Here is a 14,033-nt window from a genome sequence, read left to right as displayed (position 1 = left end):
TGTTAAACAGTCCTTGAATGCAATCTGCAGAATAGCTAATAGCCATCATCAGTTAAATATCATGTTAGTTATAAAGTAATGTCATAAGAATTGATTGGGACTTGGCAATGGAGGAGAGCTCCCCCTTCAAAGCCGATGGAGATGATTAGCCAGAGTTTTAAGCAGAATCATGGTTCGTATAAACTGTGAATATTTTATAGACTTATAGCTACTCTATATTACATGAGTGCCCATTATATTAAAGAAAAGCTCAGACAGTTAATTATGCAAAGCATCATGTATGCAATTACCCAGCATTATTATGCATTTAACAGTTTTATTGATTTGCCAGTAGCTCACTTACTGTATTTAGAGCTATAAACACGGGATGCTTACCCCCAGATTGAAATAGGTCCAAGGAAACAAGCTAAGGATAAATTACACTGCTAAGGGCCTCTGCATCAGATCGAATCCTTAAATACAGAAACTGTCAACAATCATAATGTGCAACACATTGTGATAGCACGGGACCATTTCTTTTCCCATTAATAAACTTTATCAGCCAGGAAGTATCAGAAATCACCTAGCAATACAAATGGAAGCAACTGCAATTTCCTACATCTAAAATAGTCTGGATAACTTAACAAGGCGATCAGCAGTGGCCTCCAGCTTGCATAGCATAGGAAAGTGGGATGCTGGTGTATTTAGAGGCACTTTCTAAGGCATACGCATGCGTTAGAACACCCCCAGTCTTGGTAGGTTGCATGCTTTTATTAGTGCATTTCTCCTGCCATCGTTCTGGGCCTTCATTGCTGAAAAGTAATGTTCTCCATATCCCCTCCTTTGTTTTGGGTATAACAGCAAGGGTGGAGGCATAGGAATCTATAGGTCTTGCTCTATGTTGGAATGGATGGCCATCTGTCCTGGTTTGCCTGGGACTGAGGGGTTCCCAGGGCATGGAATTTCAGTGCTTAAACCAGGATAGTCGACCAATCTAATGTCAGGACAAAATTGAGAAGTCTAGAACTTTCTAGAACTTTCTTTGAGGGTTCTAGACTTCAATGTCTAGAACTTTCTTTGAGGGTTCTAGATTTCAATGTCTAGAGCTCTAAAAGCAGACAGGGTTTCACTGAGGTCCTTCTGGTCGTGGCTTAGTCATTAGGTATGAAGTTCTATTCATGGGGCACTTACCTTTCAATGACTGGCTAGAAATGAGTTGCAAGTCTCTTGTTTATTTTTCCTAAATTTCCTTTTTTGGTGTAGTGCACAGCCTTTTACAGAATTGGGAAAGCTTTCTGCTTAGACAGAGGCTCTGATTTGTTACTTTAGGGAGCTGGCGCCTTGTCCCCACGCTACTTAACTACATCTCTGGTCAGTAGCTTCAGCACCAGCATTGCAGGGGAGCTGTTTGCTTACTCTTGTTCTTGATGGAGTAAGTTGGAAAGTCTTTTAGACTAAATGCACAAGTTACTTGTTCAAAGAATCAAGAAGCAGCATTGCTAAATCATTGTGATCCTGTAATGCAGAAATCTGTTCCATTAGATGGGCCTCCACGTTTATGAAAGAAGGCCTGAAATGATACATAAGTGTGTGTGCAGATGTGTGCACGTGTGTTTTAATCTTTCTGAGCGTGTGGATCAGGATTTACAGTTCTTTCTTTACAATTAATGATCTCCTTCCGTTCGGTTAACCAGGCAGACCTTAAGATATTTCTTATTAAAAGAAAAAATCCTTTCTCTTCCTTCCCCAACTAAGCCAGTGTACCTTAATGCAATGATGATATGTTAGACCCAGCAGTTGTCAAAGCAGCGTATTACTGTGATGCCATAATGACACCCTGTCTCTCTAAAGTAGTCATGTTTTCTCAAATCACACGTTGCACCGTTGATTTCTGACATGACACTTCATCGGTCGCTCTCCTTTCTTCAGCATCACCATTCTCTGACAATAGCAGCTGGTGCCCATTTTCTTCCTAAGTGATTCGCATTTTTCCACTTTACGAGAGTGCAATTAGTTGAAGCAGGAAGCAAAAAAAAAAAAAGCTCATTGTAAAGTAGCTTGCTCAAAGTTGTAACTCAGGCTGCAAAGGGAGCTGCTGGGGTCAGGGGCTCTGAAGCTGGGCCTCCGGGAGTTACAGCGTTAGTCTTGGACGTTTTCTTCAAAAAGCGTTAAAACAAAACAAAAAACCTATAGGCTAATAAAAGCTTTTAATTTTTTTAAACAAAAATACTTAAATACTTAATCTGGTGATTCAGAAGGTAGAAAACCAACCAATCCTCGTAGATTCATTCCTATTTTGAATAGGTAGTGATTAGCTGGTAGAAATTGACAACCTTTCTTTCCAACCCAGAAATTCTGTGATTCATTGAGAGAGCTAAGGACTCTGTCTTCTTAGTTCTCTCTCTCTCTCTCTTTCGTATTTGTAAACTTGCAGGTTTGCTGACTTCAGTGTCCTTATATAAAAATTTTGAATATAAATTGATAAAGTGTTTGGAATTTATAATGAAGATAGGTACTTTTTCAGACTCTTAAGGATGACAAGGAAGAAAATAAAATTCTGACTTCTTTAGTTGGTTGTCATTTATTTAGACTGTTAAGATGTCTGTCACTGATATAGATATAATAAAAGTTTCAAAAGATCTTGCCTTAGTGTAACAATCAGGAAGGCCAAAGAAGACTGGTGCATACATGTTCCTTATGAGAGTTTTATGCACCATTTATTTTTAGTAGGGAAAGAAAGTAGTAAATAAATTTGTTTGGTATAAAATTCAAAGGATGAAATACAGCTCTTTGTTAAGAACTTACAGTTTGATGAAAGGGTTAGTAATCTATAAGCCCATGGAATATTAGAGTTATACCAGTGTTTAACAATTACAGTATTGGCTATGCTTAAGTCCCAGACTCCTGGGAAATTCCTGGTGATTCATTTCAAGATCACACACTTACCTGCATCTAGGTGGAATCTTTGAAAACAATGAAACTTGATCATTATAATATAAATTGAATATTAACTTAACAGATTATCTTGTTTTCCCCTACAGCAGCAAATTTAATGGATTCTTATTCTTTCTTTCTCTCACTTTCTCTTTATACATGCACATATATACACACAATTAACTTTCAAAAATTACATTTTTAAACAGTCCAGCAACCAAGAAGTTTTATTTGCCTGGTTATTAATGTCTAGCACCAAAGATAGGTTTTACCCTTTTTGTCCCTTAGGCAAGGCTAGACAACAAGTTCCTATGTTGAAGCTTGAAAATCAGTGTTATTTGAGACTGTAGCTTGAACTGTATTGAAAATGCTTTTTGGGCCAGCCCCAGTGGCCTAGTGCTTAAGTTTGGCGTGCTCTGCTGTGGCGGCCCGGGTTCAGTTCCCAGGCACGGACCCACACCACTCATCAGTGGCCATGCTGTAGTGGCGACCGTATACAAAACAGAGGAAGATTGGCAACAGGTGTTAGCTCAGGGCAAATCTTCCTTAGCAAAAAAAAAAATGCTTCTTAAGACACTGAAATTTGTCTGTCTTGGGAAGGCTGTTAAATCTCTCAAATTTAGTTTCTTATACTGGAACTAAATGTTCTTTTTGACATAGTTGTATCTCCCTCTGGTTTATTCTCAGGGTGTTCTCAGAGGTTTGTTCTCAGAGAAGGTTTTTGGAAAGTCAGTTGTCTTGATCCCCTTGTGCTTCTCTTCTTTTCTCTTAAAATAATAAAATAAAAACAATGGCCCTAAGGCTTTAAAATAAATATTTCCCACATTTTCCAACACATGTTATTTCTATTCATAATTCTTAACTAAACTTAGATTTTTATTAATCCAATGTGACCTAAAATTTCTGCATTAACAGCACAATGTGGAATTGGGCTTATTCTCTTTGGCTACAGATAAAGCCATCATCTTGAAAATGGCTCTTTCTGACAAAAAGGTGTTCTTTTGAAATAAAGTCTTATTCACTACATTCCTCTTAGAGTTAATGTGAATTTTAGTGCCTCTAATTTTAGATTGAAGTGAAGTCTAGAATAAAACCCACCAGCTGACAATTGAATTTATAGATAGTTGTGAATATTTCAGGCTTGAATAATAGAGCTGTAGAATTTCAGAGACAGAGAGGGAGAGAATTAAGACCCACTGTAGTTTTAGGGTATAATGTAATGATGTCTAGGAAGTGTTCAGTGTAATGGGCTAAGTAGTAATTAGGAGACAACTGTGTTCTTTCAGAGATTCTGTTTAGGCTTCATTCCAAGTGGAGAGGGTGACTCAACAGAGCAGACCTCCAGCCGGTGTGGTGGTCCCTTCTGCCCCTTTCTACTCATGGATGAACTGTGGATGTAATAGATCTGTGTGTGCCACCTCTACCCCTGCTTTCTTGGCTATTTTTAAAATATCAGTGAACACCTTTAAAAACTCTCTATTGGGGGCTGGCTCAGTGACGTAGCAGTTAAGTTCATGTGCTTGGCTTCGGCAGCCGGTGGTCCGCAGGTTTGGATCCCGGGTGTGCACCTATGCACCGCTCATCAAGCCATGCTGTGGTAGCGTCCTATATAAAATAGAGGAAGATGGGCACGGATGTTAGCCCAGGGCCAGTCTTCCTCAGCATAAAAGAGGAGGATTGGCAACAGATGTTAGCTCAGGGCTAATCTTCCTCAAAACAAAGAAACAAACAAAAAACTCTCTATTGGCTTCAAGATATTTCTGCACTGGACTTTGGAGCCAGACCTGAGTTCAAATCCTGGCTCTTCCGCTTCCTGGCTGCATGACTTTCAGGAAATTGTGTGACGGCTGAGCTCTGTTTCCTAAAGAATAATACCTCCCGCACGGGGTGGTCGTGGGGATTAAATGAGGTAATATTTGTAAAGTGCTCAGGTCACAGCCTGGCACATAATAAGCACTTGATAAATGGTAACTCTGACTATTATTATTTCCACCGAGCAAAAGGTATTAATTAAGAAAGCAGTTGGTGTCTGCAAAGAAACATGTACAACCTGCAGCATAAATCCAGCTTGTTCACTGTCATTTACAGCTGCAGTCGCCACACCTTGTGTAGGAGAAGATACTGCCACTGTCCAAAGACTCCTTTGACAACTTGAACTTCCAGAATTTCCTTGCTTCCATCCAGGTTACTGCAAAGTGATAGACTAGGATTTTGGCTAAGACAGTTGGGTGGAGACTCTCAATTTTTCAGGGATTTAACCCAGTATATTTGACACATAAACATTTGGTGACTTAGCAAATAACTGTTCCATAAGTGGAGGGTTAATTTCTGACCTTGTTCCTTAATCAAGAATTCTGCGCGGGCTGGCCCAGTGGTGTAGCTGTTAAGTTCGCACACTCTGCTTCGCTGGCCTGGGGTTCGCCAGTTCGGATCCTGCGCGGACCTACTCGCCGCTCATCAAGCTATGCTGAGGTGGCATCCCACGCAGAAGAGCTACAACCCTACAACTACGATACACAACTATATACTGGGGCTTTGGGGAGAAAAAAGAATAAAGAGGAAAATTGGCAATAGATGTTAGCACAGGGCCAATCTTCCTCAAAAAACAAAAAAAAAAAGAAAGAAAAGAGTTCTGTGCTAAGGTTTCCACTAGAGATGCAAGAAAAAAAGTGTCCTCGTGCTTTCTGTCTGTCTGATTGTGGCAGCCAAGATTGAATGCGGGAATATAGAGGAAAAACACGGAGAGAATTTTTGCAACTCAGAAATAACCTTGTAAACAGTGAAGAGCCTGTTTTACTCCAAGGAAAAATCTAAAATTTGAGTTAAAAATAAAAAAAGAAATCTGCAAATTTTAGAAGTCTATGAGAAAAAGCCTGAGGGGAAGAAAATTGGGATGAAATTGACCACAGATGATGCAAAAAAAGAGAGAGAAGAAAAGAGAGCCTGGAGAAAGCCTGGTGTTTTGTGATCAAGCAGCTCGCAGCCACTCTCTTCTGGAAGAAGAAAAAAAAGAAACAGTGCCTTGCAGGCAGATGGCGAAAGAGTTAATTGTCATAGCTGTGAGAAATTCAGTGCCCGAGAGAGGAAAGGGTAGCAACCATGTTTTAGTACCCTAATAACTTCTAACTCTCTTCTAAGATCATAATGTATGTGCGAGCAGTCCAGTAATTATAAGGTAATAAGTGAAGTGGTGGGGTAAGTGCTCTAAATTAAAAGGAATTCGCAAGGCTGCTGTAAGTCAGTGCCGACCCGCTTTCTTTCAAACGTTGACTTGAGGAAAAGTGCTTAGCCCAGAGTGCAAGCAGGGAGACAAGGAGAGCGATCTATTAATTACAACGCTCATTAACAGTGACGGGTACAAGGCAGCAGATGCAGACGGGAGAGGACGCCGTAGTTCAGGCTGGCGAGGGGGATACTTTTTTCTTTCACTAGTTCTTGGGGAAAGGACAGTACAAGTGATGGGCGAAAGCCAGAAGATATTTTTGTGGATTTCTCCCTCCTCTTTGCTTTCTCTACATCCTGATTCTGCTTTACTTGAGAAAGCAGAACAAAATTGCCAGTGTGCAGTAGATTGGTTAAGAGGCAAATTCTTGCTCTTGAGACTGCCTTCTTGGAACAGTTCAGCAAACATTCCTGATAGGAAATTCCATCTTTTTCTTCATTTTAAAGTAACAGACTGGTGGGGGGAGGGGGACCTGGAGGACAGCATGAAATTTGTGCAATGATAAAATATCATTAGATTTATAGTGAAAGAGGTAATTGCATCCCTTTGGTTATATTGTGACTACTCCCCCAAATTCTAGTGAATGACCATTACCCTGTGGGATTCCCATAAATCAACTTTCCACTGGGAAGCAATTATCTAAGTCCCTTTCTCAACTCTCACCTCTTCTTTCTATAGTGGGCTCTCAGAGGTTCTTAGAGACTTTACTAAAAGGGGTTTTGCACTGTGGCTAAGCGGAAAGAAAATAGGACCAATTATATCTTTTCATCTAATTACCTTTTCAGAAATTTGATCACTTATGGGTCCAACAAAGAAAGAGGGGCAGTATGTTTCTTCTAGATAAGAGAGAGAGTTTGTCAGATTAGATGCTTCATCATATTTGCTTTTAGGAAGTATGATGTTAAAAAACCAAAAGAAGGGAGAAAAAGGGACCATCACAAATCTCATTTTTTCAGGAGAAAGTATGACACATTCTTTACTTTGCTGAATGTAAAGTATCAGATTTATAGATGCGCAAGTATACAGAAGGCTCAGATGGCTTCTCCTGATTCATCTTTCAAACAATGGCAAAGCACACACACACAAACACACGCATATGTTTATTAATCATTGCTGGTGATCATTTCACTAACTTTTGTGGGCTGTAGGAAATCATCCTTAAATATTGGCTAGAATTTTATACTTGATGTCTTTCTATATTACTAAATGGCTATGAAATAGAGCAATTTAAATAAAGAAGCACAGTGATCGAGGATATATTCCCTATGTGTCTTCGTCAGATCAATAAAAGACACAGTTATGCTTATGGAAGCGTGCTGACAAACAGTAATTACAGAGCTGAGGAATCATCTGTTCAGTCTTGAAAGTAAAAGTTTGATTCTGCTCATCATAAAATGATTGCAGCTTCAGAATGTGGAAGGGAAAAGTAGAGTGAGGATAAATACAATTTTAGAAATAATACGGACTCTGCAAATCACTCCTCTTCCAGGGATAAATTTAGCATCTGGCGAGTAGATTTAGATATTGACATGTTTCTCCAGGAGAAAGGTAAAATAAAAGGAATTGGACTGTTAGAGCTTTTGTTTATGGCCTGTCTGGGCACTTTGATGTAACCCTGCCATGGCCTAATGCTGATTACCTTCTTGTAGAACAAGAGATATTGACTACGGAATGAATGATGTGTAATCCCCAGCTCTTAGGCAGCGCTCTCAAAGAGCGATGTTTTTAACATATGAATTCTTCTATTTTTTTTTTCTCCTTTCATCCTTCTCTTTCACTTTCTCTATTTTTTCGTCTTTTTGTTTCTACCTCTTTGGTCTTTGTGTTTGACACTCTTTCCTTCTCTTTCTCCCTCTCTTTGTATCTCCCTACATTTCAGGCTTCTCTGCAGAATGTCAAACAAAGATCGGCACATTGATTCCAGCTGTTCGTCCTTCATCAAGACGGAACCCTCCAGCCCGGCCTCCCTGACGGACAGCGTCAACCACCACAGCCCAGGTGGCTCCTCAGACGCCAGCGGGAGCTACAGTTCAACCATGAATGGCCATCAGAACGGACTGGACTCTCCACCTCTCTACCCTTCCGCTCCTATCCTAGGAGGCAGTGGGCCTGTCAGGAAACTGTATGATGACTGCTCCAGCACCATCGTTGAAGATCCCCAGACCAAGTGTGAATACATGCTCAACTCGATGCCCAAGAGACTGTGTTTAGTGTGTGGTGACATCGCTTCTGGGTACCACTATGGGGTAGCATCGTGTGAAGCCTGTAAGGCATTCTTCAAGAGGACGATTCAAGGTTAGTATTGGACCTGGGACTACCCTACCCTCTTCCAGCCTCACATGATGGTTGGTTGGTTTGTTTTCCTAGTCCTTATCCTTATTAGTCAAGTTTTGCCGTCTTAATTCTATCTTGAGTACAAAATAGAAATAGATTAAAATTGATAGTGGAGGATTCATAGAATCAACTCCCGCTGGATATACCCCTTATCAGTTAGTTCTGCTTTCACTGTGCTGTAATGATGGAATGATAGTAAGCTTTGGGTGGAGTTTAAAAGAGCACAGCTCCTATTAGAGTAATGTGGGTCTGCTTAGCAGCTGAACAAGTGCACACTGGATTAATAGTGCTTTTTCCCCTTCGGTTCTTCTTACAGACACATGAAAATAATAAATACTTCAGGCCAATGGTTCTGGAGAGCTTGTTCAAATGCAGATCACTGGGCCCCATCCCCAGATTTTCTGATTTGTTACACCTGGGGTGGCCCTAGAATTCATATTTCTAACAAATTCCCTGGTGGTGATGATGATGATGCTGGTCCAGGGACCACACTTTGAGAATCACTCCTCTAGACAAATTTAATTATCTGCTACCTTCCTTCTTTTCCTGTGGTTGGATATACTTTCCCCACTTTTTAATGACTTTGTGTGAAAAGTCTTCCAAATAATGCCAAATTATAAAATAGACCTCCAACATATATAAGATATACCCAAACCTTTATAAATCTCAAGATTTATGAATAGCAATATTATTTCCCATATAAGATATAGAAAAACATGAAAAATTTGCGTGTGCCTCTTTAAACTAGTAATCCATAAATATAGAACTCAGCTCTTTTCAAAAGCTATAGATATATATTCCCACAGAAAATTATGTTTCACTTTTTTAGATCCTTTGTGATACACTTTTGAGGAAAATAGGGGAAGGAAAGAATAATTGTTTATCGAGGATCCTCAGCACACCAGTGATTCTGTTCTGCTCAATGGTTTACAAAATGTGTCTTCTTAACAACCGGTTGTGGATACAAGTGTGTCTTCTCACTCATCAGTGGTTCTCAACCTTGCCAGCTCACTGGAATCACCTGGAGACTTTTAAAAAATACTGATGCCAGGGCTCATAGCCCAAAATTCTCAATTAGTTGGTCTTGGGTGTGGGTCTTGGGTACAAGGAGGGATTTTTGAAAGCTTCCTGGTTGATGCTGAATATAAAGCCAAGGTTAAGAACCACTGTGCTGTACTGGGCTGTGTTCTATAACAGGGCTTCTCAAAGTGTGGTCGCTGGACCATGAGTGTCAGCCTCATCTGGGAACTTGTTAGAAATGGAGATTCCCAGGCCTCATCCCAGACTGCCTCAGTCAGAACCTCTGGGGGTGGAGCCCCACCATCTGTGTTTCACTAAGCCCTCCAAGTCATTCTAACGCTCTCCCAAGTTTGAGAACCACCTCTTTATATACCATGGTGCTGCTGATTTACCACTGACAACTAACTGTTGTCATCTAATGGTCCCTTGTTGGACATAACTGAAATCAGTTGAATAACTTAGTGATATACTGATTTTTAAAGTGCAAAAGAGATTATGTTTGTTAAACTAATCGTTCTAAATATTTTAACAAAATCCTGAAACACTTATGTGCACAGAGAGTAATCTCCCATCCTTCCCTTTTGAGAGCATCTAGGAGGCCAAGTCTTCTTAATCAGTTGCACTGAAGATTTTAGTGACTGTCCTTAGTGGAATAGGTTGTACTGTCTCCCACTTGCTTTTGTGTTGTGTATTACATAGCTTCCTTGATGTGTGGCTGATGAATATGCAGTTAAAGAGTTTACTTAAAGTGCACAGTTTTTCAAGACATCATAACTCTTACATAATAGAGTGGCTATTTAAGGCTAACCTTTCCATGGCCTTTTATAGTTTTAACTGAAGAAGACAAGCCAAGTTAGTGTGAGTATGCATGAATTGCCTAAATGTTTTAATAGCTGTATCTTCATATTTTATGGATCCTAATTGCCATATTTTATTAGCATTTTCTTACAAAATCTTTCCTCCACTGGATCTATGCTTTTTGTTTCACCTATAAATGGAAGGCATTAATACTCACCTCATGGAATGCTTAGGGATAAAATAAAATGTAAAATCACATGTAAATCCTTTCACTTTGGGACATCTGAAAAATCTCTTCAGCCTATTGACTAATATTGCAAAATTTGAGAGTGAACACACACTTCAGATCTTTTGAGTTCTTATCAGCCATTGTCCAACAGTATTAGAATACTTATGTTACAGAGTACCTAAAATTTAAACTGTTAGTAATTTGATTTTGTGAACTCAGTTTATACAGCTCTGAGTTTAACTACACAAAGATAAACAAATATTTTGGAATAAATTAACAAATGCTGTGTATGCTGATCTAAGCAAGAAGTTCTCAATATGAGAACCACTCCCATTCACTCAACAAGTATTTACTGAGAACCTACTGTGAGCCGGGCAGTCTGCTGCCTGGAGATTCATCTTATCAACATCTTTTTAAAGCTTTGCTCCCAAAGGTTTGTGAGTTGTGGTGAATTCCTCAGACAAATGTCTCCCGCCTTGAGGGAATACCAAATTTTTGGGGTAGGGTGGGGATTAAACTCCTTGGTCCTCAGTATGTTTTCTAAAGATAAAACAACAATGTGAAAAAATTTCCCGACAGATGTTTAAAAAAAATCATATAGCTTAGATATGAATAGCTATGCAATGGTTATTTATTTATTTACCTTTTTTATTGAGGTCATATTGGCTTTTAACATTGAGTAAATTTCAGGTGTACATTTTTATATTTCAGCTTCTGTATAGACTGCATTGTGTTCACCACCAGTAATCTAGTTTTTATCCATCACCATACACATGTGCCCCTTTACCCCTTTCACCCTCCCCACATGCGATGGTTATTTACTGAGCGATAATTGGAATAGAACAATTGGAATTCTATGCCTGATTCTTCCTTAGGATGCTGAAATGCTCCCAAAAGCTTAACAAAGCAAAGCACAGGGTGATTCCTGGCATTGATGTATAGTGCTCAGTTTTGCTCCATATTGGAGAAAGCAACTTTCAAGGATTTTGAGCAGGAGACAGAGATGTCACTGTCCAGATTAGCGCTCTGGACTGGCCCACCTGGCTGTGTTTGTAGCTGGCAGCTGGGCAGCACTCAGTAAGGGTACCCCGCTAGCCGCATCAGCGGGCGTCACACGGTGGTGCTTACTTAGCCCCCAAAAAGGCAGTGAGGCAAATAAAGGGATTAAATTGTGAAAGTCTAATGTAATAATTAGGTGCTTGTAAGGAAGACAGGAACAGTCCCTCCTTTCTGTGGCCAAATAGTGACAGCGATTGAACTCCAAAGATGTTCACAAAGATGTGGCTGGAAGAATCTGTTGTATCATCACAGATTCTTATTCTGATGTTGAAGGGACCATAGAATCCATTCTCATGCCTTGAGGCAGAATTGCAGCCAAACTATGACAGATAGTAGTCTCTCCCTTCCCTCCCTTAAAGCTCTCCAGGGAATGAGAAAGGACTTCGAAACTCCCCTTAAGAACACGTCTTCTACTGTCTCACAACCCTTCTGGCCACAACATTTATGAATGTGGATTATTCCTCACCAGGACCTGGTTCTGCTCTCATTCATGTGACGGAAGGACAATATTCATGGGAAATGTTGCCTCTTTAGAATCTTTATTTCTTGTGATAATAATTTATTTTTAAGATTGGTTATAAAATATGTAATAAATATAAATTTTAAAAGTTGGGCAAAATACTTCTTAAATTTAGAGCCAAAAGAACATACTTCCAGAACACAGCTTGAGAAAAGTAATGAGAATTGTTCTTTTCAAAGCTGAGTGTGGTATTCCAGTTGTGAAAGGCAATTAATCATAGATTTCAGTGAAAGTCAACCAGAAAGGCATATTTTCTTTATTGACTGTTTCCAGGTTATCATTGGAAACCTATGAATGAGGTTAGCACGTAGGTAAAAGTCAAGGTTTTTGTTTTGTTTTGTTTTGTTTTTCTGCTGACCAATTTTTTAGAGGACATTGAGAGTTCTACCCTATCATCCAGCAAGGTGACAGTGGCAGTGGTGATTTCATTGTAATTTTCTAGGTTTATTAATTTTTGTGTTTGTGATATCGTTATTTTGATTTTTTTCTAATTCTAGTTTTGGCCTCAATTCGTAAATGACTGGGGATTTTTTTTTTTTTTTTTTTGGAGCTTCTCCTTAAGAGTTTTCCATGGACTCTGGCTAAGGAGACAATAGAAGGAAAATGTCTTTATACCCAAAAAAGGTCAAAAGATATTTCCTTATTTAATACGTAGAACACTAGCCCCCGAAGTTTTTATTTCTATATAAGAATATGGAAAATAAGCTTTATATTTTTTTATATGTATTTGTGTGGTTAATATAGCCGTTTCAACTGTTCATTCTAGGGCTAACAAGAAGCCATCCTTTATTCCCCCACTTTTAAAAATATGAGTTTTTTTTAGATATTTATTGTAGCCTGGATTTTGGATTCACATAAAACCACATCCAAATCTCAACCACTTACCAGCTGAGAGAGACCTTAACTTCCCTGCACCTCTCTTTCCCAGGTGGTGAGGGTTAAATGAGAGAATGTACTGGAAAGTGCCTGGTCCATAGTAAGTGCTCACTAAATTATTGACTTTGGTTGATATTGGCTATATGACTGGGACACTCAAGCACTGGGTGGTTCGAGTACTGTAGCACAAAGAGGTGTCCTTGGTGCTAAACTAGGATGCCTAACCTTTCTCAGCTCACAGCTGTGCACCTTTCTGCTGTGATAACGGACACTCTTTCCCCGTAGCCATTCCTCACGGAGGGTGCCCTTTTATACCAGGAGGCATTTAGGTGAGCTGACTGGAAAGTCCATTGGTTTTATGGTAATCAATTAACTTTTCGTTTGCTGTGACTGTGTATGGGAAACCGGGTAAATCAGAAAGGGAGCCGGGATTTTGGAACTTGCCTAAAACATCAGATTCCCAGTTGAGCTTAAGCCTGTGGGATTTAGGAAATGAAGCAGAATGTCTTTTCCACTTGAGACAGAGGAGTGACCATTATGAGAACTGAAGTCCAATCGGAGCGTTTGTGGGACCCAGGACAGGAATATAGTAGACACCCACATACCATATATGTAAATATTTAAAAGTTTATAAATCAAGGTAACAAACTGCTGAGCAAAATATGTTCTATTCTCTCTCTCTTTTTTTTTTTTTGTGAGCAAGATCAGCCCTGAGCTAACATCCATGCTAATCCTCCTCTTTTTGCTGAGAAAGGCTGGCTCTGAGCTAACATCTATTGCCAATCCTCCTCCTTTTTTTCCCCAAAGCCCCAGTAGATAATTGTATGTCTAAGTTGCACATCCTTCTAGTTGCTGTAGGTGGGAAGCAGCCTTAGCATGGCTGGAGAAGCGGTGCGTCGGTGCGCGCCCGGGATCCGAACCCGGGCCACTGGTAGCGGAGTGCGCGCACTTAACTGCTAAGCCACAGGGCCAGCCCTGTTCTGTTTTCTTATTTGACAAATACACCTTCATAATGGCCTGGGAGGCCGGCTTTGCATTTTTAATTCTTAGACTCGTAGGAG

General features: G+C 39.8%; 1 protein-coding gene across 3 annotated transcripts in view; it reads left to right on the top strand.

Annotated features, from left to right (window-relative positions):
• ESRRG (estrogen related receptor gamma) overlaps window positions 1-14,033 on the top strand; it is a 612,201-nt gene that overhangs the window by 423,453 nt on the left and 174,715 nt on the right. For all 3 annotated transcript variants that reach the window (XM_087424360.1, XM_004439655.3, XM_087424359.1), the window contains one exon: window positions 8,016-8,431. In XM_087424360.1, the coding sequence (XP_087280486.1) occupies window positions 8,029-8,431 (403 nt within the window). In that variant the 5' untranslated portion in view covers window positions 8,016-8,028. The remainder of the gene's footprint in view (window positions 1-8,015; window positions 8,432-14,033) is intronic.

The sequence above is a fragment of the Ceratotherium simum genome, chromosome 36 (assembly GCF_057802395.1).
Source record: "Ceratotherium simum simum isolate JZ-2026a chromosome 36, ASM5780239v1, whole genome shotgun sequence".
Classification (NCBI taxonomy): domain Eukaryota; kingdom Metazoa; phylum Chordata; class Mammalia; order Perissodactyla; family Rhinocerotidae; genus Ceratotherium; species Ceratotherium simum.
This window is presented reverse-complemented; position numbering and strand designations above follow the sequence as displayed.